Source organism: Typopeltis vanoorti, chromosome 8, assembly GCF_054136105.1.
Source record: "Typopeltis vanoorti isolate ZY-2024b chromosome 8, IOZ_Tvanoo_1.0, whole genome shotgun sequence".
Lineage (NCBI taxonomy): Eukaryota > Metazoa > Arthropoda > Arachnida > Uropygi > Thelyphonidae > Typopeltis > Typopeltis vanoorti.
The window spans coordinates 61,925,469-61,945,445 of NC_143556.1; the positions used below are offsets into that span (position 1 = coordinate 61,925,469).

Consider the following 19,977-nt stretch of genomic DNA (forward strand, 5'->3'; position numbering starts at 1 on the left):
AAATATCTGTTGGCATTAGTGCATGATGTCTTCAGATGAGGACATCATTTTTTACATATACAGGATATAAATTTAGCAAAATTAATGCATTCATGGTAATACTGTAAGATTAAATGGTACTATATCATGCCATTATATTTTTTTATAAATGAATATAAAAATTCATGCATGAGAGGGTTAAACTGACGTTGCCATTTATTTGTCTGCCTTTCTACCTTATCTCTTGAAGAACCAAAACTGAACTATTACTAATAAGCCTAGCATGCTTCACAACATGAAGCTCGGGAGGTTTATTAGTAACAGTGCTGAATATTTCCCTGTAATTCAGTGACAATATCATTCATATGAAAATATGAAATATTGTTTCATTAATAAAATAACTTATCATTACAATACTTACCAAACACTTTCTTGCATCCCCTTTAATCTTTCTGCTGGTTGATGAGAAGTCATAACTGCCTATATTAAAATTGAAATATATTATTAGCTAAGAATTTCTAATGCAAAATTGTGACTAATTAAGAGGAGAAACTGTTTTTACACAATATTATCATTTAAAGTAATTGAGTTGCAAAATATTGTAAGCTTTATTTATTTTGTCAATATTTGGATTTATTTAGCTTTTCTTTGCCTCAATACCTTTCTTGCAATAAATTTGAGGCAAACAAGTTTGGTTTCCAGATAATTCTAACAGAATGGATCAGTTTTAGGAGAACACGCCATTTTGATGAAATCACAGAATGAGCTAAAGAAAGACTGAAGTCAAATGATAAATCAAAACAAATTGTAAAACAATTTTTGAGTTACCTGAGACAATATATAACATTCCAAAGAAAACCATAATGCTTAAACTAAACCACACGTGTGGGAAGTTTTTCTCACTTCATTTGACAGTAAGCATATTACCTAAGAATATATTACCCAAGAAGATTGTGAGTCTATGGAATACTACCCCAATTGAAGGTCTGCAGACTTCAAAAACTAGCTGATAGGTGAAAAAGAAGGGACATGATAGAAGAATATAAGTCATTAATAAGGTTTTTATAGCATTGACACTGAAGGTTTTCTTTCAGTACACAGCAGGAAGGGAGAGAACAAGTAGTCACTCCTAGAAATTATATAAGAGTGTTTTTTGTGTAGAGGCTTAAGTGCTGTGAGGACATTATGTTGGAGGTTTAATGGATTTTTTACAACACTCAAAAAGAATTAAAATAGATTTTAATACTTCCTATATTTCGTCCTAGTCACTAGGACATCTACGGGGATTACAAAGACAGTTAATGTAACATGCACACAAAAACTTACAATACTAAGCCTAACCACGTGGGTGACAATAAAGTCCTATCTAGGTGGAGCGCCCTCTAAGGGCAGTAGTAGGTGGCCTGGAATGTAAGGTGAGACCTCTGGTGATGACTGTTTCCCAAATCTTCGGAAGCTTAATGCAACCGTATTTGTTAAGATTTGGTTGGTTTCTGAGAGCTGCTGCTGCTGCTTCTAAGAAAAGTCTATCTTTCTTGAATTTGCTGTGGTGGAGCATGGTGGTTTTCTTCCATGATACTCTGTGGGTGGTGTCCAAAACAAAAGATTTGGTTGGTTTCTCAGAAACCAACCAAATCTTAACAAATACGGTTGCATTAAGCTTCCGAAGATTTGGGAAACAGTCATCACCAGAGGTCCCACCTTACATTCCAGGCCACCTACTACTGCCCTTAGAGGGCGCTCCACCTAGATAGGACTTTATTGTCCCACATGGTTGGGCTTAGTATTGTAAGTTTTTGTGTGCATGTTACATTAATTGTCTTTGTAATCACCGTAGATGTCCTAGTGACTAGGACGAAATATAGGAAGTATTAAATTCTATTTTAATTCTTTTTGAGTGTTGTAAAAAATCCATTAAACCTCCAACATAATATATAAGAGTGTAATCAGTGTGTTAACCTTAGCTTTTCAGTAAACAGGAAGCTCACCCCACACAGGCAGGATACATTCACAAACTATATCATTACTCCTCCTCTCAACAATATGGTATCATTAAAACACTAACCAATAGAGCCTATAGCCTTTGTTCCAGTAAGTCCTCTCTTACAGTACTGAATCATATACACCACACCTTTTTATCTAATGGCTACAGTTCCCACAGTATCAAATAAATAATCCTTTCCCCAATCCTCAACCCTCTCTTCAGAAAGATTTTAGTAATGCTATCATCATTCCCCCACATATAAATTAGCCAAACATTTAGCCAAAACGCTCACACACTACACTGGCAACACACCATCACACATAAAAAACTCGGCCCACTTTAAAGCCAGTATAGAAAACCTCGCACTCCAACACACTGACATAATGGTCAGTTTTGACGTCTCCTCCCTATTCACTAATGTCCCACTCAAAGAAACCCTTGAGCTCATCCAAGCCAAGTTTCCTCCCGATATCTCAGCCCTATTTCAGTTCACAATGAACTCGGGCTATTTCGTTTGGCAAGGAAAGTTCTACAAACAGATAGAGGGGACAGCCATGGGTTAATCACTTTCCCCACCCTTGGCCAATTTCTTTATGGAGACATTTGAAGAGAAAGCCTTAAACTCCGCCCCACAAAAACCCACTATTTGGCTTCATTATGTGGATGATGTGTTTGCTATTTGGCCACATGGCTCAGACACACTCCACTCCTTCCTAACACACTTAAACAACCAACATCCCAGAGTCCAGTTCACCTTAGAAAAAGAGGAAAACAACACCCTCCCCTTCCTAGACACTTTAATCACCCGCCAGCTTGATGGATCTTTGGTTTTCTCTGTTTACAGAAAACCCACCCACACTGGCAGATACATTCACCAGCAATCCCCCCCCCACCTCACAACAATATGGGGTGATAAAAACACTATATAACAGGGCAAAATTAATCTGCTCAGATGACAAGGTCCTGACTATTGAACTAAACCACATCCTCAACACTTTCTTAGCCAATGGCTATAACCCCAAAAAAATCCAAAAATTACTAAAACCTGTAAACCACAACCCCCCCTCCACAATAAAGATTACACCAAGTCTATCACCATCCCCTACATCCAGGGCACCTCTGAAAAAATAACCAATATCCTCAAAAAATATGACCTTACTTCCTGTTACAGACTATATAAAAAGTTGGCATCCCTTATCCGCTCTACCAAAGACCAACCACTTCCCCTAGACCTACCTGGTGTATACCAGGTCCCTTGCAGCTGCAAATTGTCCTACTTTGGCCAAACAGGCAAAACAACAAATATCAGGATTTCAGAACACCAAGACTACATCCGGTTTCACCAGTACAGCCGCTCTGGGCTGGCAGACCATGCCTTAGATACCCACCATAAAATTCGTTGGAAGAAAACAAAAATAATTCATCGCAGCAAGTTTAAATACGAAAGATTATTCAAAGAATCTTCAGCAGCTCTAAAAAACGTTCCTAACAACAAATTTGGGTGCATGAAACTGCCCCAAATTTGGGAGACTTTCATTATGAGAACTTCAGCCCAACTGCCAAGACTACCAAATTAGCCCGCAAGAGGGCACCATTAGGACTTTAGGACACAATATTAGTTTCTTGCTTTCTTCCTCATTTGCTTTGTGTTAGTTCCTGAGTGCACATACCATATCTTAATGTTCCCGAAGATGGCAATGTGACATTGCCGAAATATAGAAATTATTCATTAAAGTTACCTTTAATTAATATACTTTATATGCGTTGTTAATTCCGTAAACTAATTACCAGTTATGTCTAACCAACGTATAAGTCTTACTACTAGAATTAAAATAGGGAGCAAACACATTATTAATAATAATCGTATGATGATACACAGCCATGAGTCCCCTTTACAGGGAGGTACAGCACCATCTCAGTCCACCCAAATTTTATCCGTGCTCCAGAACCGGCATAGCTGACGAATCAGACCTATGGCTGGGTCAGTATTCCTGAGTGTAATCCGTGTGTATTCACTGGACCGGTTTGCCTGCTTGCGGGAAGAAAAACCCCAGATAAACTGGTGGAAAAAACCCTGCTGTCCACGCCCAAGACTAGCTAACTTGGCTATGGCTGAGGAAGATCCTTAAGCTCCTCGCCACGGTGACCACCCAGCAAAAATATTTTGTACTAACTTAAGCAGGAAAAAGGTAATAGATCTGAAAAAAAAAGTACTAAATTTTTGTATATTATTTCTGGGAAAACTCCCATGTTACTCCTCTTTATTTAACTATTATAATTACAGCTATTTTGCCTGCTTCAGTTTAGGAGTACCCCTGTTTGAATGTCATTGGCTATTTACTCATGGATTCTTAGGGCATTATGAGTGCAGATGTACTAAAAAGTATATGTAGCCTAAGGAATAGAAAATTGCACATACCTTTTTCTGGGTGTTGTGGCTTTTCCTCTGTCTGCGATGTCGAAAACTGCAGAGTGTGTGTGTGGGGGGGGGTAGGCAGTTTGGTAGAATAAGTTAGAAAAACCCGGGTTTTTTCGTAATATATAGAAACATATACTTTTATATAGGGTGGGGAAAAAGTGAAAGGGTTAATTTTTTAAAATAGGGAGGGGGAAGGGGAAAGGTGGTTGACGGGGTGTGGACCGTTTCGACTATTCGTGGTCGTCATCTGAACACATTGGGAAAGTGGAAGCTATGTCAGGTCGGGTGGGTGCTTCTGCTTTAGAGGTGTTTGTGTTGTCTCCTATTGGTCGGGGTTGTGACCTCAATTTTATGTTGTGAAGCTTCCAAACCTCAGAGATTATGTAGGGCCTGTGTACGTTGATAGAGTTCGCGTCACACTTTATAGCTATTGTTTCCGATATTCTGAGCATTGTTTCATTGTCTTGTCTGTCTATTATGATGGCCTTGTCTATCTGCGGGGTGTGTTTTTGTTCAAGGGCATGAACAGCTATTTTCGTTTTTCCTGTGCTTTGTATATGATTTTTCTTTTTGGTGTTGCATTTTTTAGTGTTTAAATGTTCTGGAATAGGGATGTTACAGTCACGGAAATGTTCTTGTAGTCTTGCCCATAGAGACCTGATGGTGGAACCTGTGTAGGTGATGTCACAGTCTTTTTGGCAGGGAAATTTATAGACTACATTGTGCTGTTCAAATATTTCTTTTTGTGTGTGAGGTTTGGTGGATTTTAGGAGGTTTGCCAGTTTTTGGCTTGTGGTGAATACCAGTTTGTAGTCAGTATGTTTGAAGATGTATTTATAGGCTTTGTATGTATTTTGGGTGTATGGTAGTTTGATAATTTTTTGAGTAGGGAAGTTCGTTTTGGTACTAGGGTTGTTTTGGCGGTTTTTTGCCGTCTTTTTGCCATCTAACCCTAGTACCAAAACGAACTTCCCTACACAAAAAATTATCAAACTACCATACACCCAAAACACATACAAAGCCTATAAATACATCTTCAAACATACTGACTACAAACTGGTATTCACCACAAGCCAAAAACTGGCAAACCTCCTAAAATCCACCAAACCTCACACACAAAAAGAAATATTTGAACAGCACAATGTAGTCTATAAATTTCCCTGCCAAAAAGACTGTGACATCACCTACACAGGTTCCACCATCAGGTCTCTATGGGCAAGACTACAAGAACACTTCCGTGACTGTAACATCCCTATTCCAGAACATTTAAACACTAAAAAACGCAACACCAAAAAGAAAAATCATATACAAAGCACAGGAAAAACGAAAATAGCTGTTCACGCCCTTGAACAAAAACACACCCCGCAGATAGACAAGGCCATCATAATAGACAGACAAGACAATGAAACAATGCTCAGAATATCGGAAACAATAGCTATAAAGTGTGACGCGAACTCTATCAACGTACACAGGCCCTACATAATCTCCAAGGTTTGGAAGCTTCACAACATAAAATTGAGGTCACAACCCCGACCAATAGGAGACAACACAAACACCTCTAAAGCAGAAGCACCCACCCGACCTGACATAGCTTCCACTTTCCCAATGTGTTCAGATGACGACCACGAATAGTCGAAACGGTCCACACCCCGTCAACCACCTTTCCCCTTCCCCCTCCCTATTTTAAAAAATTAACCCTTTCACTTTTTCCCCACCCTATATAAAAGTATATGTTTCTATATATTACGAAAAAACCAGGGTTTTTCTAACTTATTCTACCAAACTGCCTACCCCCCCCACACACACACTCTGCAGTTTTCGACATCGCAGACAGAGGAAAAGCCACAACACCCAGAAAAAGGTATGTGCAATTTTCTATTCCTTAGGCTACATATACTTTTTAGTACATCTACACTCATAATGCCCTAAGAATCCATGAGTAAATAGCCAATGACATTCAAACAGGGATACTCCTAAACTGAAGCAGGCAAAATAGCTGTAATTATAATAAGTACTAAATTTTTATTTGCTTTTGTTTCAGTCTATTTAGGGCATTTTACGATATGACTACCTTATTATCATAGATGAACTCAATGTAAAACCACTAAATTAACATATGTACTACAAATAGGAAAAGAAAAAAAGTCAAAACTCAGCTCGCTGTCATCTATGAGTCCAAGAGCTGCAGTTGTCAATCATTATAACAGAAGTCCCAATTGTAACTCTAGCAGTTAACATGTGTATTAATTTACCATAGAATTTTTTGTCTCATTTTAGTGTTTAAAATAAAACATTAAATTTTCAGTTATTTAATGTGCTATTTACATATATACAGGGGTTCCCACCCACAAGAAAAACACTGGAAGTATTTATACATTATTTTTATCAGATTTTGCTAAATTAATTAACTCTTCAGAAATAGTAAAATCTTTAGCTGATGAATGTTTTGATTTTTCTTTTGTCAAAAGGAGTTCATTCATCAAAGGAGTTTTTTTTTTTTTGAGATTTCATTGCGTGAAACTACAGCCAAAGCATTTTTTATAAAATAGTTACATTTACTGTGTTCACAGTGTATTTTCTTAGCAATTTCACTATCAGGAGCAATTGTTTTCAATAGAGATGGAAGAGTATCCATAAGCCACAAAAGCAGATTGTGTTCGGCATCCAGGGTCGTTCCGTGGGTTTGCGCCGCCTGAGTGCAAAATTGTTTGTGTCCCCCCCCCATTAAAAATTAAAGGTTCCCAAAGTACAATAACACGTTATGAATCATTTTATTATACTGTACATTAAGAGGAATGTATATTAAAATAAAGAAAAAACACAAATAGTAAAAAAAAAATTATTTTTAAATAATAAACAAACATACTCCTAAAATGTAACATGGAACATGACAAGAAAAGAAGAAGAGACTCTCGGGATAACTCAGCGTGCAATAGAACGTAGGATTTGTAACATCAGCAAAATGGAACATGTTAGAAACACGGAACTAAGAAAGAGATCAGGCATAAAAGATGTAGTAACTGCAGTACATGAAAGCAAGATGAGATGGGCAGGTCACATAGCCAGACTCAGAGATAACAGATGGACATATAGAATATTCAACTGGCAATAAGAATAAAGAGAAAAACCAGGAAATCACCTACAAGATGAGAAGATCCACTAATGAAATCTATGGGTATAACATGGAAGAGAGAGGCTCAAGATCGAGATCGTTGGAGGCATCTTTGTGACCTGCACTCATGGAGAAATCCTGAATGATTTTCAGGATTTCTCCATGAGTTTCAGTTTCATGGAAGCATGTGTAATGGAGCAACAAATTATGCTGCACCCTCTAACAAGCCAGTGAACATCCTTATCAGAGTGCACAACCCCAACTATGAAATTCAGAGGTGGCAGAGTGATGGTATGGTCCTGTTTTTCCTGGTTTGGCCTCGGACTTTGCAGTGCCACAAACACTGAACTCCAAGATATATCTGAACATTCTGGACAAAGCAATGCTTCTTACTTTGTGGCTTTTCTAAGGAACTGACCATTATCTCTTTCAGCAAGACAATGCACCAAGCTATAAGGTTGCTGCTGTAACTACATGATTTGTGGACATGATTGTCACCACATTTGACTGGCCTCCACAGAGCTCTAATCTCAACCCTATTGAACATCTGTAGGATGAAATGGAGCATCGGGTGAGGTCAAGAGACATCTGCACAACACAGTGGCGCACTCAGGATTTAATCTTGGAGGGGGGCTGAGTACTCAAGATTTAATCTTGGGGGGGGGGAACGAGTTGAGTAGACGATTTGAGAATACACACTACGCATTGCATATGCCCTATGACTGAACATCTGCAGTGATCGTCATTACATGATACCCATGATCTCTGGCCCAGCTGGGTAAACAAAGTATCGCCCAAGCACTACTTCATTCACCTTGCGTTCACAACGGCTGTGATTCCCGAGAGCCAGAGGGTATTCCCACCTTATGTGACCGCTAATTTATTAGCAGTATAGAAATAGAAGACACGACACAACACAAATTTAAAAAAAAAAAAAAAAAAATTTAATTTGGAAAAGATTTTGGGAAAATTTTCTAGTCTTTTTTTCCTTTTTCTTTTTTTTTGGGGGGGAAGGCCCCTTGGGCCCCTCCCTGGGTGTGCCAATGGCCCAACAAGTCCAGGACCTCATTACATGCCTACAGAAAGAATGGTCCAAAATTAACATGGATCACTATTGTACACTTCGAAACTATGCCCAGTAGGATTGCTACAGTCACTGTAGTGAAAGGAGGTCCTACATATTATTAAGGTAGGTGCCATGGCTGTTTGTTCCTCACAGTAAAGTGTCCATTAATTTCTTTCCAAGTAGTGTATTTTGATATCTGTTGCACTGATTTTGGAGTTTCTGGAATAAAAACATGAAACCAGAATGAAAATAAATAATTTACCAACTAGAATAATTATGTACAAGCTGATGTTTTGTCAGTTCAAGCCAGCATTATTAAAGGAACTTTAATGATACATTCTCAGCAACATACTTCCAGCTTCATTCTAGTGAAGACTGAGGATAAAGCTGGAACAACCAGCTGCTCTTTAAACAAAATGAAGGTATGGCAATGGGCTCTCCACTTTTACCTCTTATTGCTAACTTGCACATGGAATCTTTAGAAGCTTTGGAACTAAATTTGCCCTCTTCTCCTCCCAAGTCCAAACTGAGGTATGTTAGAGTCTTTGCCATTTGGCAGAATGACCCACAACATGTTATAACTTTTTACAGTTCCTCAACAATATCCATTCCCAAATTAGTTTTACTGTTGAAGAGGAAAAGGAAGAGGCTCTAGCAATCTTTAACCCTTTCATTAAAAGGCAATCAGATGGTCACTCTTGTGTTCAGTCTACTGTAAGCCTACGCACACATAGAAAACACCTAGATGCCACTTCGCATTACTGTCCTGTACAGAAATTCGGAATTTTCAAAAGTTTAGCTGGCAGGGTAGACTCAGAACCAGTACCGTATCTGGAACAAGCTTTTCTCACATCACTCAAACAAAACAAATAGGCTGGGCTTGCTCTTAAAACTACACAGAATTAAAACAATCTACAAATCCCCTGAACAAAGTTTCCACCTCCCTAAGACAGATCAAGGACTGCAAGACACCCTCTGTCAATGTGAAACTCAGTATTTTGGACAGACAGTTGAGACTACATTTGTCAGAAGAAAAAAAAACACTGCCAAATATAATAAAAAGTACTTTCGCATTGTCAAGCCAAAAAGGACTAGCATAGCATGCAAATATTTCATCAAGTAGAAGAAAGCCAGGCCACTACACCAATCCTAATTCAAATCAGAGACTGTTCCTAGAAGTTGTTCAAGTTCTACAGAACCTGGTTCAATGTAATAGAACTTATGCTATGGTCCTGCAACAATTTTGGTGCATAACTTTGTCTTCCTGTCAGCATTACATCAGAGAAGATTAAAATGAAAAGCACTACTTTCACCCTTCATGCAAATGACTTGCTTGCTTGTTCTAGAAGCCATGGGATGTCTGACATCCCATGCCAGAATGGAAATGCACAATTTCCATCCTTGTGACAAAAGGAATTCTGCAGAGTACAATTAAGAAAGATGAAATAAATAGTAGAAATTAAAGCTGCTAGTTTAGGTTATATTAAAAATAATCAATTGTGTTTGATGTTTGCAAGTAGTAAGATATATCACTGAAATTTATGCTAAGATCATGAAAGTTGAAGGATATTTGATTTTTTTTTTCTGTGGTGGTTTTTGTTATTATTATTTATTTTATTTTTTGTAATTTTATTTTAAGGGTTGTTTCTGTTGGAATTTTGCTGTTTGCTATTTCTATTGTATTGTTTTTTTGAGAGCGTGATTTTCGATACGTGGAACTAAAAAAATATCTTGTGCTGTCTTTTATGGTTGTTTAATGTTAAAAAAGAATTCAAGAGAAGGGAAATGCAGTGAGAGTATACAATCCACAGGCATGCAACTGACAGAGAAAGAGCACCCAGATTCCCATCCACTTTGTGGCCTCTAAGACTTAACACACTCCACTATACTCAGACTCCCTTCAGGCAGAAGAACTGGCAGCAGGATTACTACTGGGTTGAATTTGGACCTGTGTCAAGCGGCCAGCATGCAGAACCATTTTTACTGCTATACTCTCAAATGGGGGAGAATTTGGAGTCTCTACAGCATATTCAGGCACATGAAGCCATCACCCACATGCAGAAAAATGGAGGGAAAAACCGAAATCCTGTTTTAGAATTCATGGCAATGGCCGCTTCAAGCCCTCAATAATCAAAGTGGTGCTGCTTCCAAGCAATGAAAGTCATCTCCCACCCAGAAATCTAGTTGCCGTTTCCTGAAGCTAGGAAGGTAAGTATTTGTGGAGGCACTACTTGCCAGGTTTGTCAGAGAGAGAGAGAGAGAGAGAGAGAGAGAGGAGCCAGACATCACAAATCACAATCCTGTTTTCATCCGTTTGTGGGACATACCATGGGAAGGTGAGGTTGACTAAGCTGGGAGAGACTATATGTTGCATGTTGCCAAGTCATTTATGATCCATATATATTAGGGTGTTGTGGAAATGGCATTTTATGTCCATAACAGTAGACCACTTGGAGGACAGTGATATGTTTGATTCTAGTCACCAATTAGAGCTGGCCTGCACAACATACAGCCCGCAATGCTATTTATTTTGGCCCGTGTGCCTGATTGAATTATTTAATCATACAGGGGAATATGAAATTAGACGATTTTTTCCTAGCATTGAATAAAATTTTTACTAAGACTCTGCATGTTTACGTTCATGCAATTAATGTCACAATCGTGTTTCTTTCAACTCTACAATAAATTGCATTTGGAGTTATTCCCATTGTCGTATTTAATAACAAATTATTACAATCACTTCGAGGTTTTGTTAGCACTAGTGTTGCTGCAGGGAAATTCAAAGTTACATCTCCGTGATAACGACTTGATGTGTATGAACGAGAACGAATCGTATTACACAAAATTGGCCGTGCCTTGACTGGTTTTGGCAGTGTAGTGGTTGGTTGTAGCTGGAGCAATACATTACATAACTGTTATCATAACCTGCATTATTGTGATTTTTCATCATTAGTTTTTTGTAATTAATATTGTCAATCTCGACACAATGAGCTTAAGTAAAAGGAGTAAAATAGATTTGGAACATCGAGCATTTAACCCTGAGTGGACAAACAAATATTTTTTACGTTGTTTAAGGACAAAATAGTGTGCACTGTTTGCCAGGAATCTATCGCTGTGCCGAAAGAGTACAATCTGAGACGTCATTCTGAATCGAAACATCCTAACCATGGCAAGTTGGATGCAAGTGAAAAGCAAATAAAAGCAGCAGTTATTGAAAGTCCTTAGAGGTGAGCAACAAGCCTTTAAAAAAGTGACATCTGCAAATGAAGTTGCCAAAAAGGTAAGCTTAAAAATATCACAAGAAATTTGGTTGCAGAAATTAGTTGATAGGCAATAAAGGGGGGATATGATAGAGTCATTCAAATTGCTAAAGGGTTTCTATAGGATAAATTCAGAGGATATTTTTGAGATCAGAACTGGTGGTGGGAGAACTAGGGGACACCTATGGAAGCTGGGCAAGAGTGTGGTTAGCATGGGTGTTAGAGCTGGGTTCTTTACTTTTAGAGTGGTAAATGAGTGGAATAAGCTGTCAGAGTCTGTTGTGGGTGCTATGACGGTGAGCGAGTTCAAGGCAAGGTATGATATATACTGTGAGAATGTCGTATAGTTGTGTGGACATGATGTTTAGGGCCTCCCTCGATGAGTCTAAGTACTCCCTGGAGTCGCCCATAATAATAATAATAAAATAGTTTGTGCTGGCAAATCATTTACTGAAGGAGAGTTGATAAAAAAAGTGTCTGATGATTGCCATTTCCGAATTGTGTCCTGATAAGAAAAATAATTTTGAAAATATCAGTTTGTCCCGTATGACTGTTCAGTGCAGGGTGGCTGATATTGCCGAGGATCTTAAAGATAACCTGCAACAATCGACTAGTGAATTTGTCTATTATTCGCTTGCTATGGATGAAAGTACTGACATGAAAGATACTGCACAGCTTTTAATATATGCAAGAGGTGTTAATAAGAATTTTGAGGTGAAAAAGGATTGCTAGTTTGTGTTCAATGAAAGGAAGAACAGGAAAGGAGATCATAGAAAATGTAAAGATGTGTGTAACCGAAAAACTATCCTTAAATTTCAAGAATTTAGTAGCAGTTTGCACTGATGGTGCCCCATCTATGGGTGGAAAAAATGTTGGTGCTGTAACATTTATTGAACAGTATGCAGGTAAACCATTGACAAAATTTCACTGCCTAATTCATCAGCAGGTGTTATGTTCAAAGCTTTTGCAGTTTGATCATGTGATTAAAGTAGTATTTGCTCTGGTCAACTATATTCGAGCTCTGGGTTTGAAACACAGAATGTTTTAGGCGTTTCTAGAAGAAAATGATGCCGAGTACGGGGATCTACATTACCATTCCACACTGATGTACATTGGTTGAGCCGTGGTAAAGTTTTGTCATGCTTTGTCGCTCTTAAAAATGAACCAATTGAATTTTTGGAATCTCAAGAAGATATGGAAAAATTCCCAGAAATAATGGATGAAGAATGGAATCGAGATTTATTTTTCTTGTGTGACATTTTGGGTCACTTGAATGACCTTAACTTAAAGCTTCAAGGAAAAAATTTCATTGTTTTTTTGTTTTTAGTTAATGTCTCTCATAAAGGCATTCAAAATGAAATTAAGTTTGTTTGAAAATCAACTTGCTAAGGGGGGATAAGTCACATTTCTTAACTTGTCGAGAATATTCCATCAGAATATCATTCAATGGTGGGTGGAAAATATAAGAAGCACATATCACTTCTAAGTGAGGAGTTTCAGAAAAGAATGCCACTGAGTAATGAAGACGAAGTGATTGAGGATCCATTTTCTGTCGAAGCAGGAAATCTACCTCTTGCACTCCAGATGGAAGTTATTGATCTCCAGTGTTCTGAAAACTATCAGTTCAAGCATAGGGAGAGTACTTTACAAGAGTTTTATTCTATTCTGGATCAGGATAAATTTAAAAGTTTGTTGGATACTGCCTACCAAGTATTTTGTATATTTGGGAGCATATATATACTTGTGAACAAACATTTTCGGTCATGAACTTGAACATAACCAAACAGTGTTCATCTTTAAGTGATATCAATTTAGAGGCCATATTAAGAACAGCCACTTCAAACATGACACCAAACTTTGATAAAATAGTGGCAACAAAGAAATACAATGTGTCACATTGTGACATTCTGAATGTCACAATGTGACATTCAGTCACTGATATTTTACTGCGAATAAGTGATATTCTCAGTGAAATTATTAGTAAACTTTGTATTTATGTTTAAGTGGTTTTTATTGAGAAATTTTGCAGCTATATCTGTTTGTAAATAATTTTGATAATAATTTTAATTGTAACTCTCTAAAAAATGTAAATATGAATATTAATTAGTATTTACTGTAGACCTACTAACAAATTTACTTAAGTTTAGCTGCAGTGGACTAGTCTAAGATTCTAGGTCCGAAGTGATCTGGCCTTTGGTCAGATAGTCCAAGTTGGATTTGGCCCTCAAAGACAATCAAGTTGTGCAGGCCTGAATTAGAGGAATCTTTTCTAGTCCTTTCTTCTGCTACTTCTTGAATAATCAGTCATTGGCACAAACAATTAGAGTTTTCCCCCACCTGGAAGCTTGGGTTTTTAATCCTGCAAGTTAAAAATTTGGCTATGGAATTCACAATATTTCAGACATAATATAACTGTTAGGATTCAAAGTAACAAGATCATAGCTTCACTATAAATCTCTTTCCCCTGAAAGTCTTGATTCACTGATAAATTCCAGCTCACCATCAGTGATGGCTAAAGGGTGGCTACTGGATGCACACTAAAGTTCAAAAAGGCAAAAGGAGTCTGCATATATTCTTTGGGAATAAAAAGGTATCAGGAGGAGGAGAAAGAGGATATATATATAATTAAAAAATCACAATGCCTTAATAGATTATCTCTAGGCATTCAGAAGAATTCTAAAACATCTCATTTAGTAATAATACCCAACTATTGGACAAATTATCCATAAAAATTATCATTTTGTCAGACTAAAGTTTTCATTTCTAGTAATTTCATTTCAGAATGAAGAAGATATTACTGGTGTATATTCTGAAAAGTTTGTGCATCATGTTTTTTTTTTTTTTTACATAAAAATGTGAGATAACTGCAAAATCCCTCTAATTCCCAATCTGGGTGTTATTGTCTACTGTTATACAGAAATAAAGTTACAACATAGCAGCAAGGAGAGATTGGTGCAGTACAAGTGAAACAGCATTATATTATTTTAGAGGTTACAGATTGAATTATTCCAGTTTTTAAGAAATAATTTATTCTATTATTTTTTAAATGAAGCTATAGACCAAATTACATGCAAAACATGCTCAACCAATCTAATATTTTACCTCTTGTTTTCTGCTTTGTGTAGTAGAGGAGAAAGAGTGACGACATCCAACAATAAAATTCCTGGATAATCCTGAATTTCTATATAACCACCGAACTCCAAAAGTCAAACTTTTGAGCATAATATCTTTTCACAAAAAAAGTCCAATCACACTTATTACAAAGTGCACATATCTACAAGAATAAAATTAAAATATGTTCACTATACAAACTTCAAATTAGAAGGCAAGACATTTTTTTCTCCTTCATACAAGAGTAAATAATACTTATAGTTTTATTATGGGCATCTCCATGGAGTTGAAAGATTCATTACAGAAAGCCAACACTACATGTTATTCATACAATTCCTATCATACCTCTTCCTAAACTCATTCACTGTCAGAGCACTCAACTACTGTGTTGTATTGCACTACTGAATGCAATCTATTCCAGTCATTCACTAGTCTCTAGGCAAAAAATCTAGTCCTTATACCCTTACTAACCAACCCTTAAGTTACATAATAAGTTTCTATTATGTCTCCTGTCTTCTCTGCCTGTCAACTAAACAGCCCACATATCTTCAATCTATTCTTTCAGGAAGCATTCCACAGACATGTCAACATTTTGGTCACTATCTCTACCAAACTGTCAAGGCATTTCTCAACATCCACATAATTCTAGGCTCATCAATGTCTTCCAATCCAGTACCATCAATGTAATACATAGTATAGAGTTTTTACATCCCAAAATGTAACTTTACACTTTTGTCACATTAAATGAATAACCATTATCCTTTGTTCATAGTGCCAATTAATTAAATCGCTCTAAAGGTTCTTTATATCACCTTTATTCACTACTTCTCTCTGCAATTTCGGATTTAATAATCCAAAACTGCAGAGAGAAAGGGCCTTATGACAGGACCTAACACATTCCAAGAGTTACCCCTCATCCTCCTGGATTCTGCTTCAACATATGGACTCTCCAGTGTCTCTCTGAAAGCCACTCTCCCATCCATGACACTAGCTTCTTATATCCATTCCATTTACTCCAACTGTGCAGAATTCTGTCAAATGCCTTTGCAAAATCAAGCAATATTATGGTGTAGTCATTACTCTTATCCAAATCAGTTGTCACTATTATAAAACGTGATAAATAAACAAGGCAGGCCAAACATTTTACAAAGCCATGCCGGCCACCATACAGCATCATATTCCTAATGTATCCATTCATTCCAAAATTATACCTTTAACCAACTTTTCCAATACCTTAAAGACCACTACTAACTGGTCTGTAATTTGCTTCTGCCTTGGAGACTAATTTATCTAATGAAACTATTTTGTCCTCTTTCCAAACCATGCCAGAGCTGAGAGTAAGATTAAACAGGTTAATAACACAGTCCAACACAATTTTTGCTGACTTTTATATGAGACTTGTTTTTTTACTAATTTGGGTACGCTGATTTCAAATATCAAACCCATTTTTCTCTATCACATCAGGTTTTTCCTCTATGGCATTTTCTTTTTGCTAATTTGTAAGTTTTTGATAGTTTTAAGGAGGCAGTAATATTTAGAGGATCAAAAAAATCGATTTTTTAATATTATTTTCTGAAAGTATGTACTTTTAAAAATCTGTTCCTAACTTTTTATCAAGAAATTCAAAAAATTCCCAAAGATATAGCCTATTATTCAAAGCGGTGCGTAGATCAGAATCAGAGCGCTCACTGCTCTCGCTTGTTAGTAAACGAATAAATGCGTAAGAACCTGCAACGGCACGTACTGGCACTTTGAATGCGAGAAAGGCCAATAATTAGATACATAACTACTTAACAATATTCATTAAAAATTACAAGAATATTTATAAAAAAAAATAACAATTTTACTTACACATAAGTTTCAGGGAATAAATTTTTGTTTGTAGCAATTTCTGCTGTGTATTCTGTTTTGGCAATCCCTTTGAATACTCCAACAGTAGTCGGCATCATGTGAGAATCCCATCTTCCTTGGTACCGATCTTCCATAGTTTTTAAGTCTTGATGAAATCTTTCGCTTTGTTCATCGCTTACAGCACCTAAATTCTCGGGAAATCTATCAAGATGACTGTATAGGAAATGAAGCCTTATGCTCATGTTGCAACCTAGGCACTGGAAATTTTCAAGCATTGTTTCCACTAGATCTTTGTAATTGCACGCTTTTTAGTTTCCAAGAAAATTATTCGCAACCATCGTAAATGAAGTCCAGGCCTCTTTCTCAATTTCGTTCATAGAGTTGATGAAATTTGGGTCTCTCATTAAAGTTCTAATTTGCGGTCCATCAAATACACCGGCTTTAATTTTTTCATAACTAAGTCGTGGAAATTTTGTCACATATGTATTGGAAACAGTCACCATGTAAATCGAAAGCTTTAACATGCTGCTTTATAAGACCTAGTTTGATGTGTAGAGGTGGAAAAATTATTTTTTCTCTGTCGATTAAAGGTTGATTTATAACATTCTGTTCTCCAACATTTAAGGATATTCTAAGAGGCCAATGTTTCTGACTCCAGTGTTGGTTTCTAGCTCGACTATCCCAGAAGCATAGAAAACATGGAAACTTTGTATATCCTCTTTGAAAGCCAAGTAAAAAGTTCACCATTTTAAGATCCACACAGATGATACAGTTATGGTCTGTATATTTTAATAACTTCAGAACCTTTTTAATGTCCTCATATGTTTCCTTTAAGTGGACTGAATAGCCAATAGGAATTGAGCCATATACATTCCCATTGTGTAGCAAGACACACTTTGAGACTTCTGCTTGAACTGTCGATAAATAAACGCCACTCGTTTGGATGATATTGTACAACACTCATTTCAGTTAGTAAACCTGACACATTGTTACAGTAAACAAACCCACACTCGTGTTTAAAATATTGTACAAGATTACTTTCCCTGCTACGATAAAAAGTTATCTTCGTATCTTGCTCCAGTAAGTTTTTTTCATTTAATCTTGAAGCTAACAATTACGATGATTCCTTTGATAGGCCCAAATCTCTTACTAAGTCATTCAATTCTGCTTGAGTAAAACGTTGCAGTCCAGAACTAGAAATTAAATTTTCATTGTCTAAATCAACATCCAGGTCTTGCTCCTCAAGAACATCTGGCATATCCCGATCATGCTCATTCTCAAGTAAAGGAAGTCCTTTATAAATTGGCACAGCTATTTCATTGGAATGAGCAACTGGCCGAATTGCCGAGTCGAGATTTGGATACACAATTTTTTCTTATTCTTCTTATTATAACCAGAAGTCTGAACTAAACAAAAATAGCAATTATCTACGTGATTTTTCAGTTCACACCAAATCATTGGAATGCCAAAAGCTAATTTTTGGCGTTTTCCCTTGCTCCACTGTCGTAAATTTTCTACACATGACTTACACACTTTATTTGGAGCCCATGACTTGTCCTGATCTGCAATTTTTCCGTCAAAGTATGCAAAGTACACTTTCTTAACGAAATCAGTGATATTTGTCCTTTGACTGGGAACAGTAAAGCTGCCACAAATGTAGCAGAAGGAATCTACACTATTGACACAATTTCGAGTAGTAGACATGATGTATTTTCTTCATTGCCAACTAACATGCAATTAACAAGACAAAAAAACCAGAGACTTTACTGAAACGTTATAAGCGCTCATCATACTTTCAGGATCGATTAACGATTGACTGATTTCGATCATTCCTTGTCCGCTATGACGCATATAGCATTCATTTGTTTTAGGCAGTTGTCATCACCTACTTTTCATCACCTAAATGTATTAGGTCGGTTATCGGCCTCTCTCACATTCAAAGTGCCAGTACGTGCCGTTGCAGGTTCTTACGCATTTATTAATTTACTAAAAAGTGAGAGCGGTGAGCGCTCCGATTCTGATCTGCGCACCGCTTTGAATAATAGGCTATATCTTTGGGAATTTTTCGAATTTCTTGATAAAAAGTTAGGAACAGATTTTTAAAAGTACATACTTTCAGAAAATAATATTAAAAAATCGATTTTTTTGATCCTCTAAATAGTACTGCCTCCTTAAAACTATCAAAAACTTACAAATTAGCAAAAAGAAAATGCCATAGAGGAAAAACCTGACATGATAGAGAAAAATGGGTTTGATATTTGAAATCAGTGCACCCAAATTAGTAAAAAAACAAGTGTCAGATCATAATCAGCAGAAAAAAAAATTTTTTGATTGGCCAGTGTAATTTGCCATTGTCAGTTTGCTTGCACACTCTTGCAACACATGGACCAATGTGTTATTTAATTTCATTGTTGTATTCACACTGATATTTCTCAATATGCTGAGCAGATCCACCTCAAATCTCACATCAGCAAATGCAATATTTCCACTATCTATATTTTTGACTTTTGTCACTTCCTACCACTCATCAAGTTATCCATCCATAATCATCTTTCCTCTTTTACTTGCAATATAGTGAAAAAACTAGAATTTCCTTTGGCTGCTGCTTAGCTAATTTCCTTCTTACCATACTTGTCACTCTTCTTGCCTGCACTCTGTATTGCTCATGGGCATGGTGTGGTGGTCACTTATTTCTTTATATTCCTTTCATGTTTTCATTTGTTGCAGAAGAAGTTACAAAAAATGAAAATCTGAAGGGTCAGCAAGATAAACCCCCATTTGGGTTTATCTTGCTGACCCTGACCATGCAAGTCAGATACATCATCACTGGCTTAACAGTCCTATATGGGCCCTGGCCATCCTTATTCATTGCTAAGTTTCTCTGATTTTAAAACATTTGTCATTTTGTCATCATTTAGTCCATCCAGCAGTTACTGTTTCCTCTAATTTTGCAATAAGTAATTTTTTCCAGAGTGAGATTGTCAGCTTCATGACCAATCCCCAGAAATCCTGGAGGACCAATGTTTTTCATTAGGGTTGTCTCCCTTAGCTGACTGGTCCCAATTTTATTATTATGATTATTATGTGACACCTTCAAGGTGTCCAAATACTCATCAAGGGAGGGAAATCTACTCTCCAACTCTGCGGTTCCACCATTTAATCCATTATCTATATGGAACTGCTAACACTGTCATC

The 19,977-nt window shown here is 36.9% G+C and overlaps 1 protein-coding gene across 7 annotated transcripts in view; it reads right to left on the bottom strand.

Moving 5' to 3' along the window:
* The window catches only part of LOC150104038 (kynurenine aminotransferase-like), a 228,184-nt gene that overhangs the window by 179,599 nt on the left and 28,608 nt on the right, over positions 1 to 19,977 (bottom strand). For 4 of the 7 annotated variants that reach the window (XM_090396692.1, XM_090396690.1, XM_090396691.1 and 1 more), the window contains exons 2-3: positions 14,923 to 15,094; positions 401 to 459 (exon numbers count right to left, since the gene is read on the bottom strand). In XM_090396692.1, the coding sequence (XP_090252818.1) occupies positions 401 to 459; positions 14,923 to 15,042 (179 nt within the window). In that variant the 5' untranslated portion in view covers positions 15,043 to 15,094. The remainder of the gene's footprint in view (positions 1 to 400; positions 460 to 14,922; positions 15,095 to 19,977) is intronic. The other 3 variants (XM_090396693.1, XM_090396695.1, XM_090396694.1) reach the window with 1 other exon arrangement.